Source organism: Saccopteryx leptura, chromosome 1, assembly GCF_036850995.1.
Source record: "Saccopteryx leptura isolate mSacLep1 chromosome 1, mSacLep1_pri_phased_curated, whole genome shotgun sequence".
NCBI lineage: Eukaryota > Metazoa > Chordata > Mammalia > Chiroptera > Emballonuridae > Saccopteryx > Saccopteryx leptura.
The window spans coordinates 176,361,187-176,388,256 of record NC_089503.1 but is presented as its reverse complement, the minus strand read 5'-3'; the positions used below and the strand labels follow the sequence as shown (position 1 = coordinate 176,388,256).

The 27,070-nt window shown below is 43.8% G+C and overlaps 1 protein-coding gene and 1 long non-coding RNA gene across 3 annotated transcripts; one reads left to right on the top strand and one right to left on the bottom strand.

Moving 5' to 3' along the window:
- Positions 1–402: 402 nt before the first annotated feature.
- LOC136403060 (uncharacterized) lies at positions 403–4,356 on the top strand. 2 transcript variants are annotated; one of them, XR_010751086.1, is made up of 3 exons: positions 403–526; positions 2,692–2,849; positions 3,804–4,356. It is a non-coding gene; the product is annotated as an uncharacterized lncRNA (long non-coding RNA). The 2 variants fall into 2 exon arrangements; XR_010751085.1 differs by having other exon boundaries at positions 403–589.
- Positions 4,357–10,157: 5,801 nt separating this feature from the next.
- H3-3A (H3.3 histone A) lies at positions 10,158–18,980 on the bottom strand. Its single transcript, XM_066381355.1, has 4 exons — positions 18,866–18,980; positions 17,182–17,332; positions 15,407–15,560; positions 10,158–10,651 (listed from the first exon to the last, which is right to left on the bottom strand). The coding sequence occupies exons 2-4, from the start codon at positions 17,307–17,309 to the stop codon at positions 10,523–10,525; spliced, it is 411 nt and encodes a 136-aa protein (XP_066237452.1). The 5' UTR covers positions 17,310–17,332; positions 18,866–18,980; the 3' UTR covers positions 10,158–10,522.
- Positions 18,981–27,070: the final 8,090 nt, after the last annotated feature.

Genomic DNA, 27,070 nt, shown 5'->3' with positions numbered 1-27,070 from the left:
CTGGAGCCCAGCGGGCCGGCCGCCAACTCCCGGGAAAGGGCCCCGAACCCCGAGGGCCAGGAGGAGTTGCTGGGACAGAAGGCCGAAGCCCTGTCCGTGGCGAAACTGAGATCTCGGAAGCAAGCCTTATCGTGGGCGCGTGTGGCCCGGGAGGGGACAGCAGAGGCTGTCAGGGTCATGGGGGGCGTCCCTCCTGGACGTGCTGGCGAGAGCGCGTTGGGAAGCCGGGAAATGTGACGCGATGCCTGCGTCTCTAACTCCCCCAATGCCCAGGACCGGGGGGCGGGGGCGAAGCGGATCCCCGGGGCGTGGTCTAAATGGTGCCGCCTCCTTGGACTGCGGCCAAGGAGCGCCAGTGGTGTTGCGCGGTAGCTACTCGTTAGACTGGAGGTGATTGGAAGGACCCACTTAGCGCTTTAGGAAGGTCTCTCCCGCACCTGAAGGCGGGGAGGGAGAGAGTCCGGGTTAGGAGGCGACTTCAGAAACGCGTGGAAAAGGAAAAGCCTGCACCAGAGTGACAACATAGGCAAGGATGGGAGGGGATGGGCTCCAGAGGCACTGGGGACATGGCTCCCGGATCTGAGGTCGGGTATGTCGGTGTGAGGGGCAGGGAGGGCCCTGAACGCTCAGTCCTCATGACCCCCTCCACCCCCGGGCTGCTCCCGAGGACGCGTTGGCAGGGGCAGTCATTTCGACCCCCGAGTTCCTGAGAGTGGGCAATGGCCCTCGGGAGTCCATTCTTTGCCAGCGAAGCTTTGGGTACTGAAAGCCTTCCAGCCGCCTGGGATACGCAGTAAGGACCGGATGTGCGGCCATCTGCTGACCAGTCTGGAGCTTGTGTGGTGGCGTAGGCTCATCTGGCAGTCAGTCACCTTTAATCTGAAACATTTCCGTGTTTCCTTTCGTGAAATTAACACTGCTGTTTTGCGAAATAGTTTACCCTTTGGATTTATCTGGTTGTTTCCTCATAATTATATTCAGGTTAAACATTTGGTTAATGTTGTGTCCTCAGTGTTTTACATCAGAAGGCTCACAATGTCAGTTTGTCTCTATTGACGATGTGAAATGTGATTATTTCAGTTTAAAATCCCAGTCTCTCTTGAATCCACTCCAGTCAATATTTTGTTGTTTCACCAAAACTGTGCTTATCAAGATCACCAATTATCTCCACACTGCCAACCCCAATGGTCAGTGGTCATACCTCACCCTACTTGACTTAGTGGTATTTGACAGGGGAGAGCACATTCTCTCGTCCTTGGAGCACTTTCCTTTAGCTTCCAGGCTCTACATATGTCTGGCTTTCTTTGTGGCCCAACCATCAGTTTCCTTTGAAGCTCTCTCTCATCCCCCAAAATTTAAATGTTGAGTCAGTCCCTCAATCCTTGGACCTCTTAATTTTTCTTTCTCTACACCAGCTCCCTTGGTGATCTCATCTAGCTTTCTGGCTTTAAGACCATGTATTTGCTGATGACTTCTAAATTACTATATCCAGCCCAAACCCATTTCCTAAACCCCAGGCACATATCCAACAGTCTAAGCGAAAACTCCGCTACAGTCGAAGCATCTCCATCTTGACAATGTAACATCTAGTTACACTAGTCTGTAACTAATCTTCTATTCCCCAGTCCTGCTCCTCTCAGTCTTCCTTATTGCCAGCAACAGCAATTCACTCTTTATTTATTTATTCATTTTAGAGGAGAGAGAGAGAGAGAGAGAGAGAGAGAGAGAGAGAGAGAGAAGTGGGGGAGGAGCAGAAAGCATCAACTCCCATATGTGCCCGGGGTTTCGAACCGGCGACCTCAGCAGTCCAGGTGACGCTTTATCCACTGTGCCACCGCAGGTCAGGCCACAATTCACTCTTGAAGTTAGTTGCTCAAGCCGAAAACGTTGGCACCCGTCACCCCTCTTTGTCATGCCCAGGCCCATCAGTCCTAACCATCTCCTACCTTTAAAAAACATCCAGAATGACACTTCTCACTACCTCCACTGCCACCCCCTAAATCCAAGCCACTGTATCATGTCACGTTTTGGTCACTGCAATAGCTTCCTATCTTTCCTTCCTGCTCTCTCCTTATTTTTATTTTCCACCCAGCGGTTGGAGTGCGTTTGTTACATGTCAGACCATTTTATCCACCTGCACCAAACTCTGCAGAGGCCTCCCTCCCACCGTGTCCTTCCCGGGACCTATAAAGGCTGCATGGTCTGGCTCCCATTCTGCTTCAGATTTCCCTCCAACTTCTCTGCTCACTCATTCCACTGTAGCCACCCTGCCTCCTGTTGTTCCTGAACACATCAGGCTTGTCCCCAACAGGATCCCAGTAGGGGCTGCAATACTCTTCTCTGACACCTGTGTGACTTGCTCTTATTTTCTTCAGGTCTTGGCTCAAAAGACCTCTCAGTGATGCCTGCCTTGGCCTAGCTCCCAACACTGACCCGTGAATCACACTTCTTAACCACGGTTTTTTAATCTTTAACAGCTACCACTAAATACACTACAGCTAGTGCTTGACTTACGACCACGATTGGTTCCGACAGACCGGTCGTAACATGATTTGGTCGTAAGTTGAGTAGGCTATATGTACAGTACTGTGAAATGATGTTATAAAAATCTTTAAGTCATATTGTATCATAATTTTCTTTTTTTTTTTATAAGTTTATTTATTTATTTTTAATTTATTTATTCATTTTTAGAGAGGAGAGAGAGAGGGAGAGAGAGAGAGACAGAGAGAGAAGGGAGGAGGAGCTGGAAGCATCAACTCTCATATGTGCCTTGACCAGGCGAGCCCAGGGTTTCGAACTGGCGACCTCAGCATTCCCAGGTCGACTCTTTATCCACTACACCACCACAGGTCAGGCATATCATAATTTTCTTTCAATGTTATATATCATAATTTTCTTTGTTCATTTTATGTCATTTGCCATTTTGTTTCTTATTTTTGCATTTGTCAGGTTTAAGTAAAACACTGCATTACCAGCACAACTGGTTTAATATTTGCAAAGACAATTTCCTCTTGGTAGACATCTTGGGAGGGGTCTGATGAAAAATATCCAAGACATAAAACACAAATTGCTGTACCGAGTCTGGGATAACAGTTGAAATGGTGCACGCTTAGATGGTAGTGCTGCTGGAAGCTGGTCCACACTGTCCTACGCCCAGCTGGGCAACGCTTGCACTGCCAGACGTGGAGCAGTTGTGGCTAGCGATTGTGGTCGTCAAGTCGAATGGTCATTAAGTTGCATAGGTCGTAAGTTGATCAATATTTGTATATATTTTACTTCTTCATTGTCTATTTCTCTCACTAGAATGTAGCTCCAGGACAGGAAACCTTGTTTTGTTCACATCTGTATTCTCACAACAGTGCCTGGCACATAGAAGGTACTTACTCACTGAACCTGAAGGAAAGCAGGAACACTCATTCATTCTAGTACAAATTCATTCAACAGATTTTTACTCAGGTTCACTATGTACCAGCATGAGGGTACAATGGAACATAAAGTAAACCCCTTGTAGTATATTCTAGTAGGGGAAAGTCAGTGAAAAAGTAAACAATAATTTAATTTTGATAAATACTAAGGAAATAAAGCCAAGGGATGTGACAAGGGTATGTGAGCAGAGTTTGGTTGCAGCTCAGTGAGCAAATGGTGGAAACCGGGAAGATTGGCAAGGCCAGATCACATGGGGCCTCGTGAGCCAGAGTTTAGGTGTTATTCTGTGTGCAAAGGGAAGCAGTTAGATATTTTTAAGTGGGAAAATGACCAGAACTGTTCTTTTTCTTTTTTTATGTTTACTTTATTGATTTTAGAGAGAGGAAGAAAGAGAACAGAAGAGAGGAACATATGTTCCTGTATGTCTAAGCATCTGACTGGGGATCAAACCAGCAACCTCTGCTTCAGGACGATGCTCCGACCGGTGGAGCTATCTGGCCAGGGCCAATACTGATTGGTTTTAAAAGCATTTCTCTGGTGGCTGTGAAAAGATCAGAGGGAGTTAAAAGAGTGATAGATGCAGACTCACCACTATACCAGCAGTCCAGGGGAGACAACAGCAGCTTGGACTAGAGTGCAACAAGTGGAAATTTTTGGACACTTTTTTGACAGGTCAATGGGATTTAATGGAGCTGAGAGAGAGGGAGGAATTAAAGGGGGTATAAGCTCAAGAGCTAGCAGGGGGTGAGCAGCATGTTTTCAAATGCAGAGGGTTTTCTTGTGATTTCTTTGTCCTGGCCATTCCCAACTTTGTCTTTTCTTCCTTCATTACTACAGCCATCCCTCGCCATATTGTGGTTCACTTTTTGCGGTCTCTCTGTATCGCGGATTTTTAAATTGTATTTATCTAATTTTGTATTGTGGATTTTTCACTGTATCGCGTGATTTTGTGGTATATAGGTATTTTTATATATTTATAATTTGAATTATTTTTGCATTAAATTAAGCAAAATAAGTGTGGGAAAGGTTTATTAGTGTGGGGAGGGTTTATAAAACCTTAATATATAAACAATAAAATAAATATAAGGTCGTGGCCCTGGCTGGTTGGCTCAGCAGTAGAGCGTCGGCCTGGTGTGCAGAAGTCCCGGGTTCGATTCCTGGACAGAGCACACAGGAGAGGCACCCATTTGCTTCTCCACCCCTCCTCCTCTCCTTCCTCTCTGTCTCTCTCTTCCCCTCCCTCAGCGAGGCTCCATTGGAGCAAAGATGGCCTGGGCGCTGGGGATGGCTCTGTGGCCTCTGCGTCAGGCGTTGGACTGGCTCTGGATGCAACAGAGAGACGCCCCAGAGGGGCAGAGCATCGCCCCCTGGTGGGCATGCCGGGTGGATCCCGGTCGGGCGCATGCGGGAGTCTGTCTGACTGCCTCCCCGTTTCCAGCTTCGGAAAAATGAAAAAAAAAAAAAAAAAAAAAAAAAAAAAAAAAAAAATATATATATATATATATATATATATATATATATATATATATATATATATATATGGTCGCTACTTCAGATTTTTGCCTATTGCGGGGGGCGGGGGTTCTGGAACCTAACCCCTACAATAGACGAGGGACCACTGCACTGTCAAGACTCAACTTTTAGCCTGACCTGTGGTGGCGCAGTGGATAAAGCGTAGACCTGGAAATGCTGAGGTCGCCGGTTCGAAACCCTGGGCTTGCCTGGTCAAGGCACATATGGGAGTTGATGCTTCCAGCTCCTCCCCCCTTCTCGCTCTCTGTCTCTCTCTCTCCCTGTCTCTCTCCTCTCTAAAAATGAATAAATAAAATAAAATTAAAAGTTAAAAAAAGAACCCTCCACTTTTAGCCTGACCAGGTGGTTGCGCAGTGGATAGAGCGTGGACCCGGAACAGTAAGGTCACTGGTTTGAATCCCCAAGCTTGCCAATTCAAGGCACATAGGAAGCAGCTGCTATGAATTGATACTTCCCTCTCCTCCCCACCCCACTTTCCCTCTCTGTAAAAATCAATAAATAAAACCTTTAAAAATTTTTTAAATTTTTTTTCTTTTTTTTTTTTTTTTCTGTATTTTTCTGAAGCTGGAAACGGGGAGAGACAGACAGACTCCCGAATGCGCCCGACCGGGATGCACCAGGCACGCCCACCAGGGGGGGAGCTCTGCCTACCAAGGGGCGATGCTCTGCCCCTCCGGGGCGTGGCTCTGCAGCGACCAGAGCCACTCTAGCGCCTGGGGCAGAGGCCAAGGAGCCATCCCCAGCGCCCGGGCCATCTTTGCTCCAGTGGAGCCTTGGCTGCAGGAGGGGAAGAGAGAGACAGAGAGGAAGGGGGGGGGGGGGTGTGGAGAAGCAAATGGGCGCTTCTTCTATGTGCCCTGGCCGGGAATCGAACCCGGGTCCCCCGCACGCCAGGCCGACGCTCTACCGCTGAGCCAACCGGCCAGGGCCAAAAAAAATTTTTTTAATCTAACTTAAAGCTTCCAAATTCTTTCCTATCCTTCCAGCTACAGTAATTCCTTATTTCCCCATAACCTACTCACCTAAAATTGCCCTGCCACAAAATTTTAGCTTTTTTTCAATTTAAATTTTTTTTTTTCTTTTTTCTTTTTGTATTTTTCTGAAGCTGGAAACGGGGAGACAGTCAGACAGACTCCCGCATGCGCCCGACCGGGATCCACCCAGCACGCCCACCAGGGGCGACGCTCTGCCCACCAGGGGGCGATGCTCTGCCGCGACCAGAGCCACTCTAGCGCCTGGGGCAGAGGCCAAGGAGCCATCCCCAGCGCCCGGGCCATCTTTGCTCCAATGGAGCCTTGGCTGCGGGAGGGGAAGAGAGAGACAGAGAGGAAGGGGGGGGCGGGGGTGGAGAAGCAAATGGGCGCTTCTCCTATGTGCCCTGGCCGGGAATCAAACCCGGGTCCCCTGCACACCAGGCCGACGCTCTACCGCTGAGCCAACCGGCCAGGGTCAATTTAAAATTTGATTTAAAGATTTATTCACTTTAGAAAAGGGAGAAAGAAAGAAGGGGGGAGGAGCAGGAAGCATCAACTCCCATATGTGCCTCGACCAGGCAAGCTCAGGGTTTCGAACCAGCAATCTCTAACATTCCAGGTTGATGCTTTATCCACTGCGCCACCACAGGTCAGGCTATAAAAATTGATTTAGACTTGAGGAATATTTTCTGAAACCTTAAGGTGTTAATTAGCCATTTTCATAAGACACTTTAATATTCAGAAGCTGGTTACATCATTGAATATGTTAAAAACTAAATATAACCATGTGGTCAATTTAGCAACTTTGGACCCAACACAAATTTACTATAACTTTTCCTAAGTAGGGTTGTTATGCAGCAACTCTCAAGCATAGGAGAGGTTCTCAGCCTGTTATTATCTACCTAGGGATCAATGGGTGGCAGTTCACACATATCTAAGAGTTAAAGTATAGCCCTAAACTCAAAACTACTGTGCATATTGTCCAAACTTGTCAAACATAAACCCCCCCAAAATAAGTTGCCAGATTTATAAGTTGGAATGAGAATACATATCAAATAGTATTAACAGACCATGGTATATTGAGACAAGCTCAGTATAGTACATTGACCAGATCTGTTGATCCAGTGCCAAGTTTACCTTGGTGCCAATTTTTTTAACTGCCCAATTTTGTAATATATGACTTATTGTGTATTAGTACTTGGACAGTGAACACCTATTACTCAAAATTTAACAGAAATGCCTCACTAGGCAGTGGTGCAGTGGGTAGAGCATTGGACTGGGACGCAGAGGACCCAGATTCAAAACCCCAATGTAGGCCCTGGCCGGTTGGCTCAGCAGTAGAGCGTCGGCCTGGCGTGCAGGGGACCCGGGTTCGATTTCCGGTCAGGGCACATAGGAGAAGCGCCCATTTGCTTCTCCACCCCCCCCCCTCCTTCCTCTCTGTCTCTCTCTTCCCCTCCCGCAGCCAAGGCTCCATTGGAGCAAAGATGGCCCGGGTGCTGGGGATGGCTCCTTGGCCTCTGCCCCAGGCGCTAGAGTGGGTCTGGTCGCAGCAGAGCATCACCCGGGTGGATCCCGGTCGGGCGCATGCGGGAGTCTGTCTGACTGTCTCTCCCCATTTCCAGCTCCAGGAAAAAAAAAACCAAAACAAAACAAAAAAACAATGTAGCTGGCTTAAGCAAGGGCTCACTCAGTCTGCTGTAGCCCCCCAGTCAAGGCACATACAAGAAAGCAATCAATGAACTAAGGTGCCGCAACAAATTGATGCTTCTCATCTCTCTCCCTATCTGTCCCTATCCCTTATTTTAAAATTTTATTTAAAAAAAAAATAAAAATTAACCAAATAAATTAACTGCTAACATAATGACCATTTCATAGAGTAACAAACAAAAACTCAAAAGTAAAATTTAAGATCAACTCTAAGAACTCAAAGCATGGTATCTGCTGTTTGTAAGAAACTGGTCCAGCCTGACCTGTGGTGGCGCAGTGGATAAAGCATCGACCTGGGAATGCTGAGGTCACCGGTTCGAAACCCTGGGCTTGCCTGGTCAAGGCATATATGGGAGTTGATGCTTCCAGCGCCTCCCCACTTCTCTCTGTCTCTGCTCTCTCTCTCTCTCTGTCTCTCCCTCTCCTCTCTAGAAAAAAAAAAAATGAATAAAATAAATAAATAAATAAAATAAAATAAATAAAACTTTCAACTCTCTTTAAAAAAAAAAAAAAAAACTGGTCCACAATAGATTTTTCTTAAATTTTATTTTTTTATTTTATCTTTTTTTTTTACAGAGACAGAGAGTCAGAGAGAGGGATAGACAGGGACAGACAGACAGGAACGGAGATGAGAAGCATCAACCATTAGTTTTTCATTGCGCATTGCGACACCTTAGTTGTTGATTGCTTTCTCATATGTGCCTTGACCGTGGGGCTACAGCAGACTGAGTAACCCCTTGTTTGAGTCAGCGACCTTGGGCTCAACCTAGTGAGCTTTTTGCTCAAACCAGATGAGCCCGCACTCAAGCTGGTGACCTCGGGGTCTCGAACCTGGGTCCTTCCACATCCCAGTCCGACGCTCTATCCACTGCGCCACCGCCTGGTCAGGCCACAATAGATTTTGACAACTTTCCTCACCCTATTGGAGATACCCATTTCCCCTATTTGTGTGTGTGTGTTTAAGATTCTATTTATCAACTTTGCAGAGGGGAGAAGGGATGGGGAATGATAAGTATCAACTCATTGTTGCTTTGCATTAGCTGTCCATTGACTGCTTGTTGTATGTGCCTTGACCGGGCAAACCCAGGAGTTTGAACCAGAGACTTCAGCATTCCAGGTCAGTGCTCTATGCACTGTATGAGCAACCCCAGGCCAAGCTCATTTCCCCTATTTTCATGAACAGGACACCTGTGTCCCTTTGCACTGCAGAAAACTGAGTAAGAAACATTTAACAATTGACTTTTAATAGCTTATACTGCAATGAATAAACTTGCTCTTGCCAATACCAGTGCCTGTCCATGGAAGCATATACAAAGGATCACACTAGGATTCCACGTTAAGGGGCTCTAAAAATACCATATTCCATTAAAGAATTCTATGACCTACAATATAAGTTGCCGCTAAAAAGGAGTATACCACAGACCAGTAAGAATATAAATCCAATGTTATTCCTTGACATGCAACTATTCTTATCTCACTGATGTTTAATGATTCAGTTCACTTCAAAACCTCAACTGTTAAAACTATTGTCCAGTGCCAGGGAGATGTTAGGGGTCTTGAATTGAAAGGTTATCTTCATTTATACTAAACATTCCAAGGCTAAAGAAAACAGTCCTAGGAATTAACTATTAGTGCTTGACTAGTAACTTCAGGGTTAATATGTAGCAGCTTATAATAGCCCAAAAGCCAATGCACTAATCTTGGACCAGGCTTAATATACATATATGTATATATGTATAAAGGTACTTTCACTACTTACACAGATTTTAACTACTTCTATGTGATTCTGTTGGCTAAGTTTGGGAATTAATGGTTTAAAATACAATATATGGCCCTGGCTGCTGGCTCAGTGGATTGTGTCCACCCAGTGTATAGACATCCTTAGTTCAGTTCCTGGCCAGGGCACACAGAAGTGACCATCTGCTTCTCCCACACCCTCATCTCCTCCCTCTTTTCTCTCCCTCTCCCCTCCAGCAGCCAGTGGCTCAATTGGTTCAACTTTGGCCCCAGGAACTAAGGAGCTGGGAGCACAATAGCCTCAGGAGCTAAAGATAGCTCCCTACTCGAGCATCAGCCCCAGATGGGTTGCTGAGTGGATCCTGGTCGGGGTGCATGAAGTGTTGCAAAAGTCTGTCTCACTACTCAACCTTGCCTTAAAAAACAAAAAACAAAACACCACACCTACAATGTTTAACATCTGGTTTGGGCAAATAGATTCACGATGCAAAACTTATTACTTTCCCCTCCCTTCAACAGTCCTGTTTCAGATATAAAGTGACAAAACACTTGATACTAAAATTATTTTGAATATGGACATTTCAAGTCAATTATAAAGGTAAGGCTGATAATAAAGACCAAAAGCAGGTATAGTTTAATGTATTTTAATAGCAAACTTACAGGAACAGCACAGAAGACAGACAACATTAAAAACATACTTGCATGTAGGACAACTCAGTTAGAAAAGTATAGTGAATGGATGGAATCTACTGTATGATAAAAATGCTACAAACACCATTTAGTTGCCATCAATAAGAAATTTACTTGTTTTAAAAAAATCCAAATGCTGGCATTGTCCAGAAAAATTTAACAGGTTTATTTATATTGTTATAAAGTTGAACTGCTGAAACTTGTTCACTGAAACATTTTGACTTGCATTAATACTTTATGTCCCCACATTTATATTAAAAAAATTAACACATAAATGAAAATGGAAAAACCGCCAATACCTGATTTCTGTCCCCTATTTTCAACTTGCAATCATATACTTAGGTACCTTTTGACCCCATGGAAAAAAAATATCTAATGTTCAGAACTACCAATAACAGGAAGAAGAGAAATTTTTTTTTAAAGAATGAAATGTTTCCCATCATAGTGGATTCTTAAGCACGTTCTCCACGTATGCGGCGTGCTAGCTGGATGTCTTTTGGCATAATTGTTACACGTTTGGCATGGATAGCACACAGGTTGGTGTCTTCAAAAAGGCCAACCAGATAGGCCTCACTTGCCTCCTACAACAGGAATAAAGAAAAAAATATTAAAGGTATTCCCAACAGTTAAGATACATCTGTATCTTAAAATGATGAGGTCACTGATCCTTTTTAAAAACTTGCTTGAGAAGACGTTTACTACTTTACCAAATGCTTACATGTAAAGGCCTGTGGGACAAAGCTAAAAGGCAGCTTATGAAAAGTGCAAAGTTCAAGTATGTCTATCATCATCAAATTACACAAGTCAATTATTTCATTACTAAAATTTAGTACTTTTAGTGTTAATGACTTCTATGAAACTGAAATTTATATAGCTTCAGTAAAGCAAGAAATCTAATTTAAACTCTAATATTCTTCTCATCCCTACAAAAATAAACGGAATCCATGCATCTAATCCAGATACCCCTTTTCCCTGTTCAGTGACTCCTTATTCCAAATCCTACTCAGTCTGAGACAGGTTTGAGCCTTTGCCTTGCAAATAACGCTGTCTAGTTGACAAGTGGCTTCATCTTCCAGTCTTCATCTATCCTTACTTTCAGCTCAGATCTGATGGATGAGTACTATACGTCCCAGAACTCATAATTTGACCAATTTTACCTCGGAGATATGCCCCTACTGCCTACCAAGTGTACCTTCCTCTACGTACCCCAATAATCTGTAGTGGCATTTGTTATTCTCTAGTTATTAATAACAATTCATCAAGTTTTCCCTATTACATTGTAAGATTCTTTGAAGGCATTTTCTTATCCCTACTATCACTCAAAAACTGCTAGTTGTGTGACTCACTAACACTTGGCATGTCAAGGGAAAAAGGGAAGTTCCTACTTATAACAACTCAAATTGTTTGTACATCTTACAACTGTCTGAAATTTTAAGGATCCTTTAGTTTTAAGTTAAAACATTTGTTCATTCATTTTGAAATGAGGAAACTAGTGTTTTGTTTTACTAGGCTAGTCATAACCAAACCTTTTTAGTGGAATAGGAGCATTAAGTGAAATGTTATTTGGCCTTCTCTTTATCTAGAAGGAAGATATTTCTCTGTTCACAAGATATGTTTAGAAAAAAAATTTTTATAGTTGCCATTTTTATCCTAATTTAAAGAATTATATCCATTTTGTAATCTTTAATTATAAAATGAGAAAAGAAACAAAGATTCTCAAGTAATTCAAGCCCCAATATTATATAATATATTAGACCCACAGATAGGAAAAGTCAGATTTGGTTTTCACATTTTGACTTTGTAAGAAAACCATGGAGATTTTGCTTTTAAAAGCAACACTTAATTCCAATGGTGTACATAATTTCATGAAAATTATTCATGTTTTTATCCTTAATCTCTCCTAAAAAAATTTGTTTCACCCAAATTTTACTGTCCCTACATGTCTTCCTGAAGCAGTTGTTACCAAAAGCCAGGTCTCATTTACTACTACTCTTTAAGACCTACTGTAACACGGAGAATGCAACCACTCCTCTTGCCCCTAGTTTCCAGGTGCAGGAAACCTGGACCTCCAACACTGTTGGCACTCATTGGTCTTGTATACCAGCCATCTTTTAATACCCTTCAGATACTTAATAGAGATTTTTAACTCAAAATGCCTTGCTAGTTTTTATATTTAACCCTAATTTAAATTTACACCTTTTCTATACAATTAGTCCCTCATAACAGAAGTCCTTCATATTTAAAGATTCATTCTTGAGAATTTCTAGAAATGGCTGAGAAGTTTGAAGAGTACGACATACTGTAGCCTACTGCTTTTAGAGGTTTCACAATGCCCATCAGATACTAGGATTTAAAATTCCTCAGGAAAGAAATTAGTTTTTTACCCCAGAATTCTGCAAATCTAGAATGCTTCTGCAAAATGCAGCAGTATGAGCTGCTATACCAGTGGGTAGTCAACCTGGTCCCTACTGCCCACTAGTGGGTATTCCAGCTTTCATGGTGGGCGGTAGCGGAGCAACCAAAGTATAAATAAAAAGATAGATTTAACTATAAGAAGTTGTTTTATAAAGATTTATTCTGACCAATTTAGCGAAAATCCGACATAAAGTACTTGGTAATAATTATTATTATATGCTTTAACTTACTGTAACTCTGCTTTATAAATTTTATAAAGTTACTTCCCTACTTTATAAATCACCATTACTGTGGAACCGGTGGGCAGTTAGAAAATTTTACTACTAACAGAGATACAAAAGTGGACGGTAGGTATTAAAGGTTGACTACCCCTGTGCTATACGAACAAGCTGACAGGCCCAGATTTGGAGACCATTTATTTAAGAGTGGTATGATTCACAAGTCGACCCTGACACTACACTCAGACATGCCATATGGCAGCTGGGGCTCTCACTGTGTCTTAGAACCTGGCTATCAGTGTTACAGGGTTGTGTCTGGTCAACTCTGCAAGAAGTCGATACTCAGGATTTGTTTTTGTTTTTGTTTTTTTTTTTTTAATTTTAAATTTATTCATTTTAGAAAGGAGAGAGAGAGGGAAAGAAGAGAGAGACAGAGAGAGAAGGGGGAGGAGCAGGAAGCATCAACTCCCATATGTGCCCTGACCAGGCAAGCCCAGGGTTTCGAACCGGCAACCTCAGCATTTCCAGGTCGACGCTTTATCCACTGCACCACCACAGGTCAGGCCGATACTCAGGATTTGACTATGACCTATCTATGTATTTCCAATTCTATAATCAATGTCCCAAAGCCTTCTAAATATTAAGGCTGTAATGGGAATTAAAAGACTGCCACGTTAACTTATAGTGCAATGAACAATTCTGAGATGACAAGATAACTTGAAAGAAACATTAATTTACATTTTAAATATATCCAGTGTCTGACTATTCTACCATTTCAACACACCTATGTCCATTTTTAACATATAAATACCCCAATCCAAACTCTCAGATAGTAAAGGCAAACACTGTTTTAAGATAGCCAATTCTTGATTATCTATGGCAAACCTAGACTCGTTGGACTACCACCCCATCCTCATTTAGCTGTATTAGGAAGTTGTAAACCTTGTTAATTCTAAAGTCAGAGAAAGGGACTTTGTAATCAACTTCAACTGCTTTATTACTCTATTTCTATCAGCAAATTTTTCATCTCTGTAGCTTTAAAAGAACTGAAGAGTATATATAAAACACAAAATAAAAAACTTGCAACAAAGATTACTCTTTCCACTAAAAATAAGAGCTTTTTTAATGCTAGAATACTACCAGCAGCAGAGATGAGTATTTTGCTCAAAACTAATACAACCACTTACAAACAGTGACGATAAAGTTTACACATGAATTAATAACGACAAGTCTTATACTCAGTTTAATCGTCTTAATTTACAAGCCTGTACTGACATTTAAACTCAATAATGGAAATTACCTAATATCACTGATTAACTCAAAATGTTTAATAATTTTCAAGCATAATCATATTTTCAAAAAGCAGTCCTGCTAACTAACTAGAAAACAACACTAGCAGCTTTAAATCAATACTAAGATTCTTAGTAGTATTTCTGTATTAAAACAGTGGGGGAAATGTGATTTCTAATTGCAATACTAAATGAATGGGACTTAAAGATAATCAGTGATTAAAACAGAAAATAAAGTTTTAAGTAACAACACTGGAAGATTTCAGTAGTTTAAAATTCCAATTCACTGAGAACTTAATAGATGTGTACTCCTGGAATTCACCAATCAAATGAAGTTCAGACTAACCATAGAAACAGCTGAGCCAATTACACTTCACTGTAGAATCCACCTATCAAATCCTTCTCACATATAAAGCAAAAAGCTTGGCACAGCAACAGCAGCCTTGAAAATCACCCAGTGGTGTGTATGTAGACTCTAGACCCTCCCCCGAAAAAGACTGCGATTCAGGTCTGTGGTGGTTGGTACCTAGCAATTTGCACTTTTAATCACCTCCAACCCGATGTGCTGATGAAAGAGGGAGTTTTCTCTTATTTTCAGACACAGTTATCTAAAGAATGCCAAGTACAATATAAAATAGGTTTACTTTTGATAGATGTTAATTATTCCTGTGTACCTAATCAAATTATCTTACTTGTAGGTATTTCAAGTTTTATTCTTGGCATAAGCCACAAATAGTTTAAATACATAACCCCTAAATAGTATTTCTCAAATTCTGACACCTTGGAGCCAGGATTAAAGTCAATATGCTTCCCATTTAAATTGATATCACTAATCCCCCTTTAGCGAAGGACAAGTCCTCAAATCCTTGTTCCTTTACAAACTGGGTATCAACTGGAAGCATACCTTTTCTATTGCCAATCCTAATTACCACTCCCTGCTTCTACCTCATCACACAATTCTTCAGTTCTACCTATTCCCATCCTAGCCATTACGCTCTCTCCACTTGCACCTGCCTCTTCAGTTCCAGTAAGACATTTTATTCTAACATTCCCTTTACACCAGCCACTCTGAAACGGATTACAAGTAGATCTTTAGTCTCATGACGTCTTATTGTTCTGCAGCATCCATAAGCCAAACCACAGGGTACCATTCTCCCTTACTTTTAGTTCAATATTTAAAATTTTTAAATTGGTCTAATGGAATACACTAGGCTTTGGAGTCAAATGGCTTCAGATTACATTTTCTATGTGTGTGACCTCAAACCACCTTTTTGACACCTCAATAGCGAAATAAAGTTATCACTTATCTTATAGGCTTGTGATGATTAAATTATACAAGCACAGGCAAAGATTTAGAATTGTTCTTGGTACATAGAAGGACCTCCAACTCTTAGATTCCTACCCGCCATTTTACCTGCAAAGCACCAATAGCTGCACTCTGGAAGCGCAGATCTGTTTTGAAGTCCTGAGCAATTTCTCGCACCAGGCGCTGGAAGGGAAGTTTGCGAATCAGAAGCTCAGTGGACTTCTGATAACGTCTAATTTCACGAAGTGCCACAGTACCAGGCCTTAAAGACAATAATAATAATAATAAAAAGTTACTAAATACATAGAAATGCAGTCATTATTCTTTTTTCTTAATGGAAGTTACATATTTCATTTATTTTTTAAAAAGATTTTATTTATTCATTTTAGAGAGAAGAGCAAGTGCACTCACAGGGAGGGGGGGACATCAACTCTCATATGTGCCTTGACCAGGCAAGTCCAGGGTTTCGAACTGGTGACCTCAGCATTCCAGGTCGATGCTTCATCCACTGCACCACCACAGGTCAGGCAAAATGCAGTCTTTTTTCCAAAAACTAAACCAACTAACTTTTCTTCAACTTCCGTATCAAATTTCACTTATCAATTTATAACTTGAATATTCAAGTTTATTAAGAGTAACAAAAAAATTAAAATATCTTTAAAGCAAAAGCATGATACTGGATTCCTGCCAGGGAGTTTATTGAAGTGCCATTTATTATTTTTTTTAATTTTATTTATTGACTTTACAGAGAGGAGGGGAACAAGAAGTATCAAGTCATAGTTGCTTCACTTTAGTTGTTCACTGATTGCTTGTTGTATGTGCCTTGACAAAGCAAGCCCAGGGTTTTGAACCAGCGACCTCAGCATTCCAAGTCACTGCTCTCTATCCACCACGCCACCACAGGTCAGGCCGAAGTGCCATTTATTTTATTCATCTTTAACACATACATAATTTCCTTATAACTACAGCATGGGAAGGAATGAAGCCACTAATAAAGAAATCAGTTATTCAGATCCCTCTCAATTTGGCACTACTGTCCTTCTTCCTACCCACACCCTCTCTTCTGTAAGACCTGTCAATACAACCCAATCATCTTCATGTAAAAATACACTTGTATTTAAGTATGATTTTCCAGAATAGCTTTCCTTTGACTACTGCCCATCCCTCATGATTCTTGACTGTGGGAGTTTTGTTTTTTGTTTTGTTACTAATTGTCACAAGAAATTACCTCAATTCTGATTTATTTCTTCCACTGAACAAGATTTTATTTCTTTTGCATAGGCTACCTAGGTATGGACAACTTCTGCCCTCTAATGGCAAATGTCCTTAATAACACTGCTCAGGATAGTTCAAATGTACTAATAGAGGAAAATAAAGCAATTCAAGTAAGGGATGGAAATCCTACTAAAAAATTACCCCAAACTTGATTAAGTTATTTTTCTGTCAAAAGCAAAGGTATTCTCAAAATGTAATTTAAAATGTCACTTTATGTAAAAATATATATTACTAACATAAATAAAATGTTAAGCCCATTAATTTTTCTTAGTGATGTAATAGTCTCCTTTGGGCTATGATAAGATTCGGGCTTCAAAATTAAACACGTTCCCAGTAACACCTAATACTAAATCTTCATACCTTTCCAAGTATTAGTAGTCAAAAAAAGGGAAAAACATCAGTTTCTCTAAATCAAAGTTTGATTATACATCTTTTTGTTAAGATTATGTGGATACTGCACTTCGAGACGTTGTTCCTTTATTTATTTTTGACATAGCGAAAAAACGTGTTGTAGATATTGCCTAACCTTCCCCTTCCCCTCCCCCCCCAATCCTGTTTCGATTTGACAGCCTCCCCAAGCAAGAGGTAACTTTCCTTATTTTTAATACCTGTAACGATGAGGTTTCTTCACCCCTCCAGTAGAGGGCGCACTCTTGCGAGCGGCTTTGGTGGCCAGTTGCTTCCTTGGTGCTTTACCACCGGTCGATTTGCGGGCAGTCTGCTTGGTACGAGCCATGGTTTAGAGACCTCTTTACTTACCTACCAGCATTAAAAAACCAAAAAATCACCACATACTACCAAACATACAAGTTTTCCTGCCACTACCCCCCCACACAAAAATCTGGAAATATGATCATCACAAAAAATGTTGGTAATGTTATATAATTCGAGAGGGTGCAGATTACATTTACCACCCAAATGCGACTTCTTGAAACAAACTGTAGTACTAGAAAATTGTTACCATTAAACACCAACCACCTCTCAAAAATGCCAAATCCGAACGACAAACGGCAAAACAAAAAGACCCCTACCAACCTTGCTCCAATTACTTTAATTAAAGCAAAAAATTAGAGCTGTCTGTAAACATCTGACTCATAAACACGTCAAAAGAATGAAGCTACAAACCATAGAAAAAGGTGAGTCAAATTAGAGCCCCAAAAAAGGGTCCCTCCCTCGGAACAAGCCCCTCCCCCCCCCCCCCCCCGCGTCTGGCAGTTGATCAATTGCTGTAAATATCTGAAAACATTCCTGCTTTAGCATCTCTCCAGTTATGTTGACAAAAAGGCGTCTTGAACGAGAAACAGGAGAGGAATAGCAGCTACTACCAGCGAGAATTCTACAAAGCGCCGTCCTCGCGCAGTCCCACCAGGATCGCAATGAAATTAAAAAAACAAGTGCCCGCACCTAGGCTTTAATTAACGCACCAGCCGCCCGGCGCACCCCGAGCACCACATAAACTTTTGGTTTCGCCTCCTCTGGCCCCTGGGCTTGGGGTCCCCAGCCTGTCGCCCCGCTCCCAGCGTCTCGCGCAGCCACCAACTCGGCTTCCAGACCAGAACAAAATGGAAACAATCGCAAACGTATCCGATTCCCTTCCCAACAGACAAAACACCAAAACGCTCAGAAATGCCCCAATCCCCTGCCACGTGCCGCCCTCCAAAATGTGAAAGTTTTTTTTTTTTTTTTTGCATTTCAGATGCATCAAGTTTCCGCTTCTCCAAAAAAGGAGAAAAAAAGGTCTCTCTTCAAAAAATTTTCCTCTTTTTCTGAAATAGGGAAGAGAGAAACGGGGGAAAAAATATGGTCGGTGACCAGAGAAGAGAGACAAGATGGTGAAGCTTAGCAACAACTGTGGGGAGGCAGCAAAAAGCGAGTTACCCCAGGACGGGAAGCGGCGGCGATTTCCACCCCTTTCCCGCCCGAAAACTGGGGCCCGGGGCCCGGGGCCGGTAGTTAAGGGGCCTGCGCGGGTCATGGTGAAGGTCTGGGGTCCCGGGAAGGGAGGGAGGGCGGGATTTCACCGAAGAAAGAGGAGCCCGGGTCGCGGGGAGGAGGGAGAGCGGGTTCGTCGCCGCGGCGGTTGCTGCTGTTGGGCTGAGGCGGCGAAGAGACTGAGGAGCCGCCGCCTGAGGGGCGAGGGAAACTCGCTTCTCACCTCCATTTCTGGGCCAAAAAGTTTGTGGGCCAAACCGGAGGGGCTGCGGGCCCCCTCCCCGCACCGCCTGGGCCGGCTGCGGGGCTGACGAAAAGCGGAGCTCGGTTTCGGGGAAGCGGGCAGACGGGGAAACTTACCCCCCTTCTCCTTCGGCTGGAGCTCGACGAGCTAGAGGTGGCGCTGGCGTTAGAGAGCGACGGCGGCGCGGCGGCGGCTGCGAACACAATTGAAAGATGGCTGACACCGAGGTTATCCCCCAACACACGCCGCCCCGCCCCCGCGCCGCACGCCAACCAATCACACACAATGGAGGGAAGGCTCGGTCCCGCCCCCGCTCGCGCCCCGCCCCCGCCTCCTCCCCTCCCCCCCGCGCGCCCGTTCGCTAGCGCGCGCTCGCCCCTCCCCCGCGCGCCGCCCGCTCCCTCCTCTCAGCCACCTCGCGCCGTGTGTGTACAAACACAAAAGACATGCCGAGGGGCCGACAGCTTCTGCGGAGACGGCCGCCCGCCCCCGCTTTAACTCCCGCTCCCAGGCACCGCATTCCCACCCGGCTCTGTGCGCACGTCATCGAACTCTCAGTGCCGGGGTTTGGGGCGCCGTTGGGGAAGTGAGGGGGAGGTGAGGACGGCAGCAGCGCGGCGGGGGAACGTTGGGCCTGCGGGCGTTCCGGGCCGCGGCGGGAAGGGGTGGAGGCGCCCCCGCGCGGGCCCCGGCGCGCGCCCCCGAGGCGCCCTGGACGGCGTGGACACCGGGAGGGGGACGCGGCAGGCCAAGGCGCCGCGCCCCTGCTGAAAACATTCCCCAACCTGAAGCTTTACAGATAGAAGTCTGGTGTCCCGCTGCCACTTTCGGGCTGGGCTGCCCTGGCAGCTGGCAGGGGGCATAGCCCTCTGCGGGCTTCGTCCCGTGCCAGCTGCGGCCTCTCCGCCCGCCGACAGCTTTATCCGCTCAGACACCCGCCCGGCTGCGCGGGCCGAGCTACGGGCCATTTAGCAGTCGGTCCGCACGGGCCGTACCACCGGGGGCTGCCAGCCCCTCGCAGGTGGCGTCTCCAAGGCCGAAGGGACGAGGCTCGCCTTCTTCCTGGGCCGGGTGTCTGCTGCAAGATGGCTGTATTTTGTAAGCCTTTAAAACAATGTATGGAATACACAGCTAACTGCACCAAGGCCTGACTACGAGTCCCGGCAGTTTGTCCTACCACTCAGTTGGTCCTTTTAACTGTGTCAGTGTTTGGTAGAATTGCCACATCAGGGTAATAAAATGTCAGCAGCTTCTATGTGGTTTAGATGCAGCATAAAGGGGCAAAAATAAAATGTGGTTTGGGAATTGTTACGTTTAACCATTTTGCAATTCATAGTAGCATCAGGAACAGACTTTACGGCTCAGGTTATCCACGATACCAGTTCATTGGCCTAGAATATGTAAACCATCCCCAGATGGTATTGACAACTGTGTGTGAAGGTTTTCAGTAGGTGTCATGCAGACAACCGGTAGGGGTAGGATCGTGAAGGAGATGCATTTCATAGGTGAAGGGCACCATTTGTGATCTGAAGATCTTAGAAAGCATCTTAGTCATAAACATTATCCTGAAACAGATATATGGAAATGAGAGAGGGAATAGATTTGTCCAAGGTCACTTAAGTGAGAAACAGACCCCGGAGAGGAAAAAAAAAAAAAATCCAGGCCTCCTGTTTCATTATTATTTAATGAATGTTAAGTGGTGGTGGTTGCTGGGCAGACTACATGCAGTCTGCTAGCCTAGCCTAAATAGCACATGCAGAAAAGTTGAGGATGGACTGCCAGTGAACACTTGTCGTAATTCAGGCTGAGAAGAGTTTTTTGGTTTTGCTTCACTTTTCTTTTGTCTTCAGGAAACCAAAATACTTGTTACTGGGTTTATCCAGGAAGGCTGTTCTACGTCAATTAAATTCATTATATTTTCAAGAAATGTTAAATGACATTGGTAACTTTCTCTTGATATGCTAGATTTTCTATAGCTCCTTTTTTTTTTTTTGGCTTAAATATTTCTAAGAGGAAGACTATTTGAATTGAAACTGTTCTGATTTTGGATTATGTGAACCAACTCAGCTGTCCATCTATAAAATGGAAATACTGTTTGTGAAGCTAGGCCTCAAGTTCTTTCCAATTGTGGGATACAGCACGTAATCACCTGGGAAGTATCTGGTTAACTAGTGGCTTCAGGAAATTCTCTCATAGAGTGAATATTGAGTGCCAGTTATGTGCTAGGCACAATTCTGGGTGCTGGCAATACAATAGTGAACAACACAAGCAATGCTCCTGCCTTGGAGTTTATGATCTCTGGAAGCATTGCCTTTCAAGGGAAGCAGCATTTGTGCTAGGGGGCAGAGGGAGGTCCTTTGGAGCCCCATGAGTGGCAAATACTGTGGCTGAGGACAGAGGACTTTCGAGTCCAGACGATGGGGAGAGGAGAACTCTCAGGGTAAAAGAGATTCTAAAGGGGCACTAGAGTTAGCATTGCGCTTTGGGGCGATGCTCTAACCAACTGAGCTATCCAGCTAGGGCCAGGGTCAGTTCTGAATTGGCTCTACTCAATCTCTTGAGCTAATAACAGCCTTAAAATTTGGAGTGTTTCCCCCCCCCCCCAAAGGAGAGGATGGGAGCAAAAGCTTTTAAGTTAAAATATTTTTCCTAGAACACTTATAGCCAATAATTTAGTTTTGTTTGAAAGTAAAAAAACACAATGGGAGAGATTTTAAAATAATAATATATGCTTGGCTCCTGAGTCAGTCAAATGCAAAGATTACTGCTTCATAGAGCTGCTGTTTATGGACATTCTAGTTACTAACCCCATGCCCACTATCATGTCAGCCCTTTTTTTTTTTTTTTAGCACAATTTAAATCTATCTTGTTTTGAAGTTTATTTCTTAATTTTTCAATTACAGTTGACATGCAATGTATTACTTTCAGGTGTACAACATAGTGATAGAAATTATGAAGTGGTCATCCCGATGATCATATTTTGCTTATTATCTCTCTCTTCCCCAAGGGATGTACAGTCTAGGAAAGTGGTGGTCTTACCCAATTTTTTTTGTTGTTCATTTTAGAGAATGGAGAGAAGGGGAGAGGAGCAGGCAGCATCAACTCCCATATGTGCCTTGACCAGTTAAGCCCTGGGTTTCAAACCTGCAACCTCAGTGTTCTAGGTTGACGCTTTATTCACAGCGCCACCACAGGTCAGACCTTACCCATTTCTTTCCACTGGTCTTGCACTGCCACCCCTACTCCACAGCCAATTTGGGGCCTTTCCCAATTTGCTGTACCTTCTTATTAGGTGATCTCATTCTGTTCCATGGCAGTTGTCAAAAATGTTATAAAATGAGAGGAATAATACAATGAACCCCTATGTACCCATCACCTAGCTTCAAAATGACCAGCTCATGACCAGTCTTGTGTGTCATGTATACCTCAACTCACTCCCTCTACCTTCCCCACTTGAATTATTTTTAAGCAATTTCCAAACATTTTAGGTTATTTTGTTGGTCAATATTTGAGTATGTATCAGTAGGAACCAAATAAATAGTTGATATGCCTATTAAATCTCTTTATCATCTATAGGTTTTCTCTATTCACACTTTGTTAAAAAATGTATACTGCCTGACCAGGTGGTGGCGCAGTGGATAGCGTTGGATTAGGATGCGGAGGACCCAGGTTCAAGACCCCGAGGTCTGGCCCTGGCCGGTTGGCTCAGCGGTAGAGCGTCGGCCTGGTATGCAGGAGTCCCGGGTTCGATTCCTGGCCAGGGCACACAGGAGAGGCGCCCATTTGCTTCTCCACCCCTCCCCCTCTCCTTCCTCTCTGTCTCTCTCTTCCCGCAGCAAGGCTCCATTGGAGCAAAGATGGCCTGGGCTCTGGGGATGGCTCTGTGGCCTCTGCCTCAGGCACTAGACTGGCTCTGGATGCAACAGAGTGACGCCCCAGAGGGGCAGAGCATCGCCCCCTGGTGGGCATGCCGGGTGGATCCCGGTCGGGCGCATGTGGGAGTCTGTCTGACTGCCTCCCCATTTCCAGCTTCGGAAAAATGAAAAAAAAAAAAAAAGACCCCGAGGTCACCAGCTTGAGTGCGGGCTCATCTGGTTTGAGCAAAACTCACCAGCTTGGACCCAGGGTTGCTGGCTTGAGCAAGGGGTTACTCAGTCTGCTGTAGCCCCACGGTCAAGGCACATATGAGAAAGCAATCAATGAACAACTAAGGTGTTGCAACGAAAAACTAATGATTGATGCTTCTCATCTCTCTCCGTTCCTGTCTGTCCCTATCTATCCCTCTCTGTCTCTGTAAAAAAAAAAAAGAAAAGAAAAGAAAAATGTATCCTGAGACTTTGGATCCCAGTCCTCTCTCCAAAACTGTCTCTCCTTCAGTCTTACCCAGTAAATGGCTCTATGATTTATTCAACTGCTCAAACCCCAAACTCAGGCATCGTCCTTAGGTCAGGCCTTTCTTTCACTCCTGTAATCCTCTCTCTCTCCCTTCCTCTCTTGCTAAAATAAAAAAATAAAAATTTAAAGATTTTCATTATATATTTTTATATTATGTAATCATTGTAAGAGAAAGTACATTTAAGGAAAATATTAAATGAAACTTCTGTGAAACTGGAAAAAAATGTTTTGAAAAGTTTGAGTTAGAAACCTTGAGCTTATATCTGTGAACATAAGTGTTTATATCATGTTTTTATACTTGAGATGGCCATATGCCATTCCTGATTAAGACTTTATAATGAAGATCTCTTCAAATTCTTGATGATTTCATCATTAAAAAACTTTGTTGCCTGACCAGGCGGTGGCGCAGTGAATAGAGCGTCGGACTGGGATGCGGAAGACCCAGGTTCAAGACCCCGAGGTCGCCAGCTTGAGTGAGGGCTCATCTGGTTTGAGCAAAAAGCTCACCAGCTTGAGCCCAACGTCGCTGACTCAAGCAAGGGGTTACTTGGTCAAGGCACATAAAAAACAAAACAAAAAAAAAACAACTTTGTTCACACATGTTAGTGATAAAAAATTCAAAATAGCCCTGGCCGGTTGGCTCAGTGGTAGAGCGTTGGCCTGGTGTGCAGAAGTCCCGGGTTTGATTCCTGGCCAGGGCACACAGGAGAAGCGCCCATCTGCTTCTCCACCCCTCCCCCTCTCCTTCCTCTCTGTCTCTCTCTTCCCCTCCTGCAGCGAGGCTCCATTGGAGCAAAGATGACCGGGGCACTGGGGATGGCTCCTTGGCCTCTGCCCCAGGCGCTGGAGTGGCTCTGGTTGCAACAGAGCGACGCCCCGGAGGGGCAGAGCATTGCCCCCTGGTGGGCAGAGCGTTGCCCCCTGGTGGGCGTGCCAGGTGGATCCCTGTCGGGCGCACGCGGGAGTCTGTCTGACTGTCTCTCCCTGTTTCCAGCTTCAGAAAAATACAAAAAAAAAAAAAAAAATTCAAAATAATTGTTTTTAACCATTCAAAAAAGTATAACAGCCTGACCTGTGGTGGCGCAGTGGATAAAGCGTCAACCTGGAAACACTGAGGTTGCCAGTTCAAAACCCTGGCTTGCCTGGTCAAGGCACATATGGGAGTTGATGCTTCCTGCACCTCCCCCTTCTCTCTTTCTCTCTCTCTCTCTCTCTCTCTCTCTCTCTCTCTCTCTCTGTATCTCCCCTCCTTCTCTCTAAAATAAATAAATAAATAAAAATTAAAAAAAGTATAACAGTTGAAGTTATATATTAAAAATTCTAACCTTTCTTTCAAAGACAAAATGTAGTCTTGAAATTTCTTGTGAATGGATTTTGAATCCAATTAAACTTTTTAAAGGTCAAGTATTTAAAAATAATGATGTAGCTCAAATTTGCAAAATGTAAGCCAATTCGGAGGCCCTTTCTTTCATCTGTGCTGCCTTCCTTATGCTTGAGCATGAGCTTAATAAAATCTGTCTGGACATTTTAAAATTTGCAAAACGTGCCCTGCAGCTAGTTGCCTTGGTCACCACCAAAAAGAGTCTAAACACTAAAATGCAGAGAAGTACCTGATAGGAGGAATTCAGATCTGCACCAGGAGCCCTCATTGGCTTCTTTGTACCCAACCCTGACTGGCTGCATCTTGAGCTACACCAGTGCTCCTTGGGCACCTGGCATGGATATACCTCGGACTCCATGTTCATGATGGGCCCTGTGGGACTAAAGTAGGAATCCAGGGGCCAGAATGCCTCCTTACCTACCCTCAACATATCAGATGGAACAGTGTGGTGGGCACCGTGTAGTTATTGTACTTGGTACCACTGACTGTGGAACACAGGTTAGCCCATGCTGCTCAGGTTACTCTCAAAGGAGACCCTAGAGCTCAGGGGACCTATCTCCTGGCACTCCTATATCCCATAGAGAAAGCCATTGGACTGCTCTGAGGTCACAGCTACCATGTTGCTCCTTAGAGAGCCAACCCTCGTCTTCTTGCCCCTACTCCCCAGACTATAGTGTCACATTTTCATGCTTATTTTCTTCACAGCAACTCTTACAAGCTGACATTTTGTTGATTTCTTTGCTAATTTGTAGACACCCCCCCCCCCACTAGACTATAAAGGTAGTGAGAGCAAGGACTTGGATACTTTTATATACCTTGATATTTTGTGCACTGTACAACTTGCATGGGACCTCACCCATGCCGGACAATAAATATATAATAGATGAATAAACAAAAAGCATATTCTATAGAGTTTTACAATCAGTGGTAAGATGCATTTTGTTTGCAGGATATTCATATCTGGAAAAGTGTACCTCTTAGAGTTAATGAGCTATGATCTGTTTCTCAATATTCTCATCAGGAAAAAGAAGATAAATATTTTTTGCATGGGGAAGTTGTGAGAATGAAATGTGCCCAGTGGACCAGAGCTGTCACTATTAATGTTTTATTAAATTTAACATTCATTAAATGATTAATGGCATCTATTCTTATCATTATTCCCTGCTCACCAAGCAACCTTGGAATTGCAATTGGGCTGTCTGTTTAGATCCGAGATGCCCTCCCCGGTATCCAGGAGATCTCCACATTTTCTTTATAAATGAATAAATGAGTGTCCTAGAGAAGTGGGTTAGGGGAGGTCTGCCATGAAGAAGGAGCACCAGAAAGTTAAAGTCATTTCTGAGATCACAAGGGCCACAGCCATACCTTGAAAGATAGTGAATTCACAATGTAAATGGTACCCAATTAAGCTCTGTGGACATTAGGCAGCTTTTGAGACACTCCCCAGCCCCTGCCTTCAAATTCCACCATTCTGATGCTATGATCTTGACACTTCTTAAGTATGAATAAACAGGCAAGAAAATTCTAAGGGGAAAAAAGCCTTTACAGGATCTGCTAGCTGCTCAGTAGGTGTGAACAAGGACAATTTGGGTAAGTTGAACAAACATCTATAGAGTGCCCACTATCTGCTTGGCACTGTGCTGGGAACTTGCTACAAAGGCAAAAGGATAGCCCTTCCCCATTGCAAGAGGAATAATCTCAACACAGCGTGACACATTTGCCAGTGGAGGCATCTTGGGAGTTCTGTGGAGACATCAAGTAAATCTCAGGGTCTGGGAGTGATTAGAAGGGGTGATCCCTAAACTTGCTTGAAAATGTTTTAGATTTTTTTTTAATTTTTAATTTTTTTCTTATCACAAAAGACACAATTACAAATAACTACAGCTGACCCTTCAACAACATGGGTTTGAACTATGTGGGTCCACTCACATGTGGATTTTAAAGAAATATGTACAGTACTGTACTATAAATATATTCTGTTCCTTATTTTCTCTTTTTTAAGATTTTTATTCACTTTTTAGAGAGAAGAGAGAGAAGCATCAATTGGTTGTTCCACTTGGCCCATTTTTTTCAGTTGTGCGTTCATTGATTGCTTCTGCTGTGAGCCCTGACTGGGGCTCAAACCTATGACTTCAGTGTGCCAGGAGGATGCTTTATTCATTGAACCACTTGGGTAGGGCCCTTATTATTTTCTTTTTCTTTTTTTTTAAATGAGAGGAGGGAGATAGTGAGACAGACTCCCGCATGTGCCCCACCTGGGATCTACCCAGACAACCCCTGTCTGGCACTGATGCTTGAATCAATTGAGCTATTTTACACCTCAGGCTGAACTGTCCTCAGCGCCCAGGGCCAGTGCTTGAACCAATCGAGCCACTGGCTGCGAAGGAGAAGAGTGAGGGAAGGGAAAGAGAGAGGGGAGAGAAGCAGATGATGGTTGCTTCTCACATATACCTTGACCGGGAACTGAACCCAGGACGTCCATACACCTGGCGGAGCTCTACCACTGAGACAACTGGCCAGAGTTCTTCTTATTATTTTCTTAATA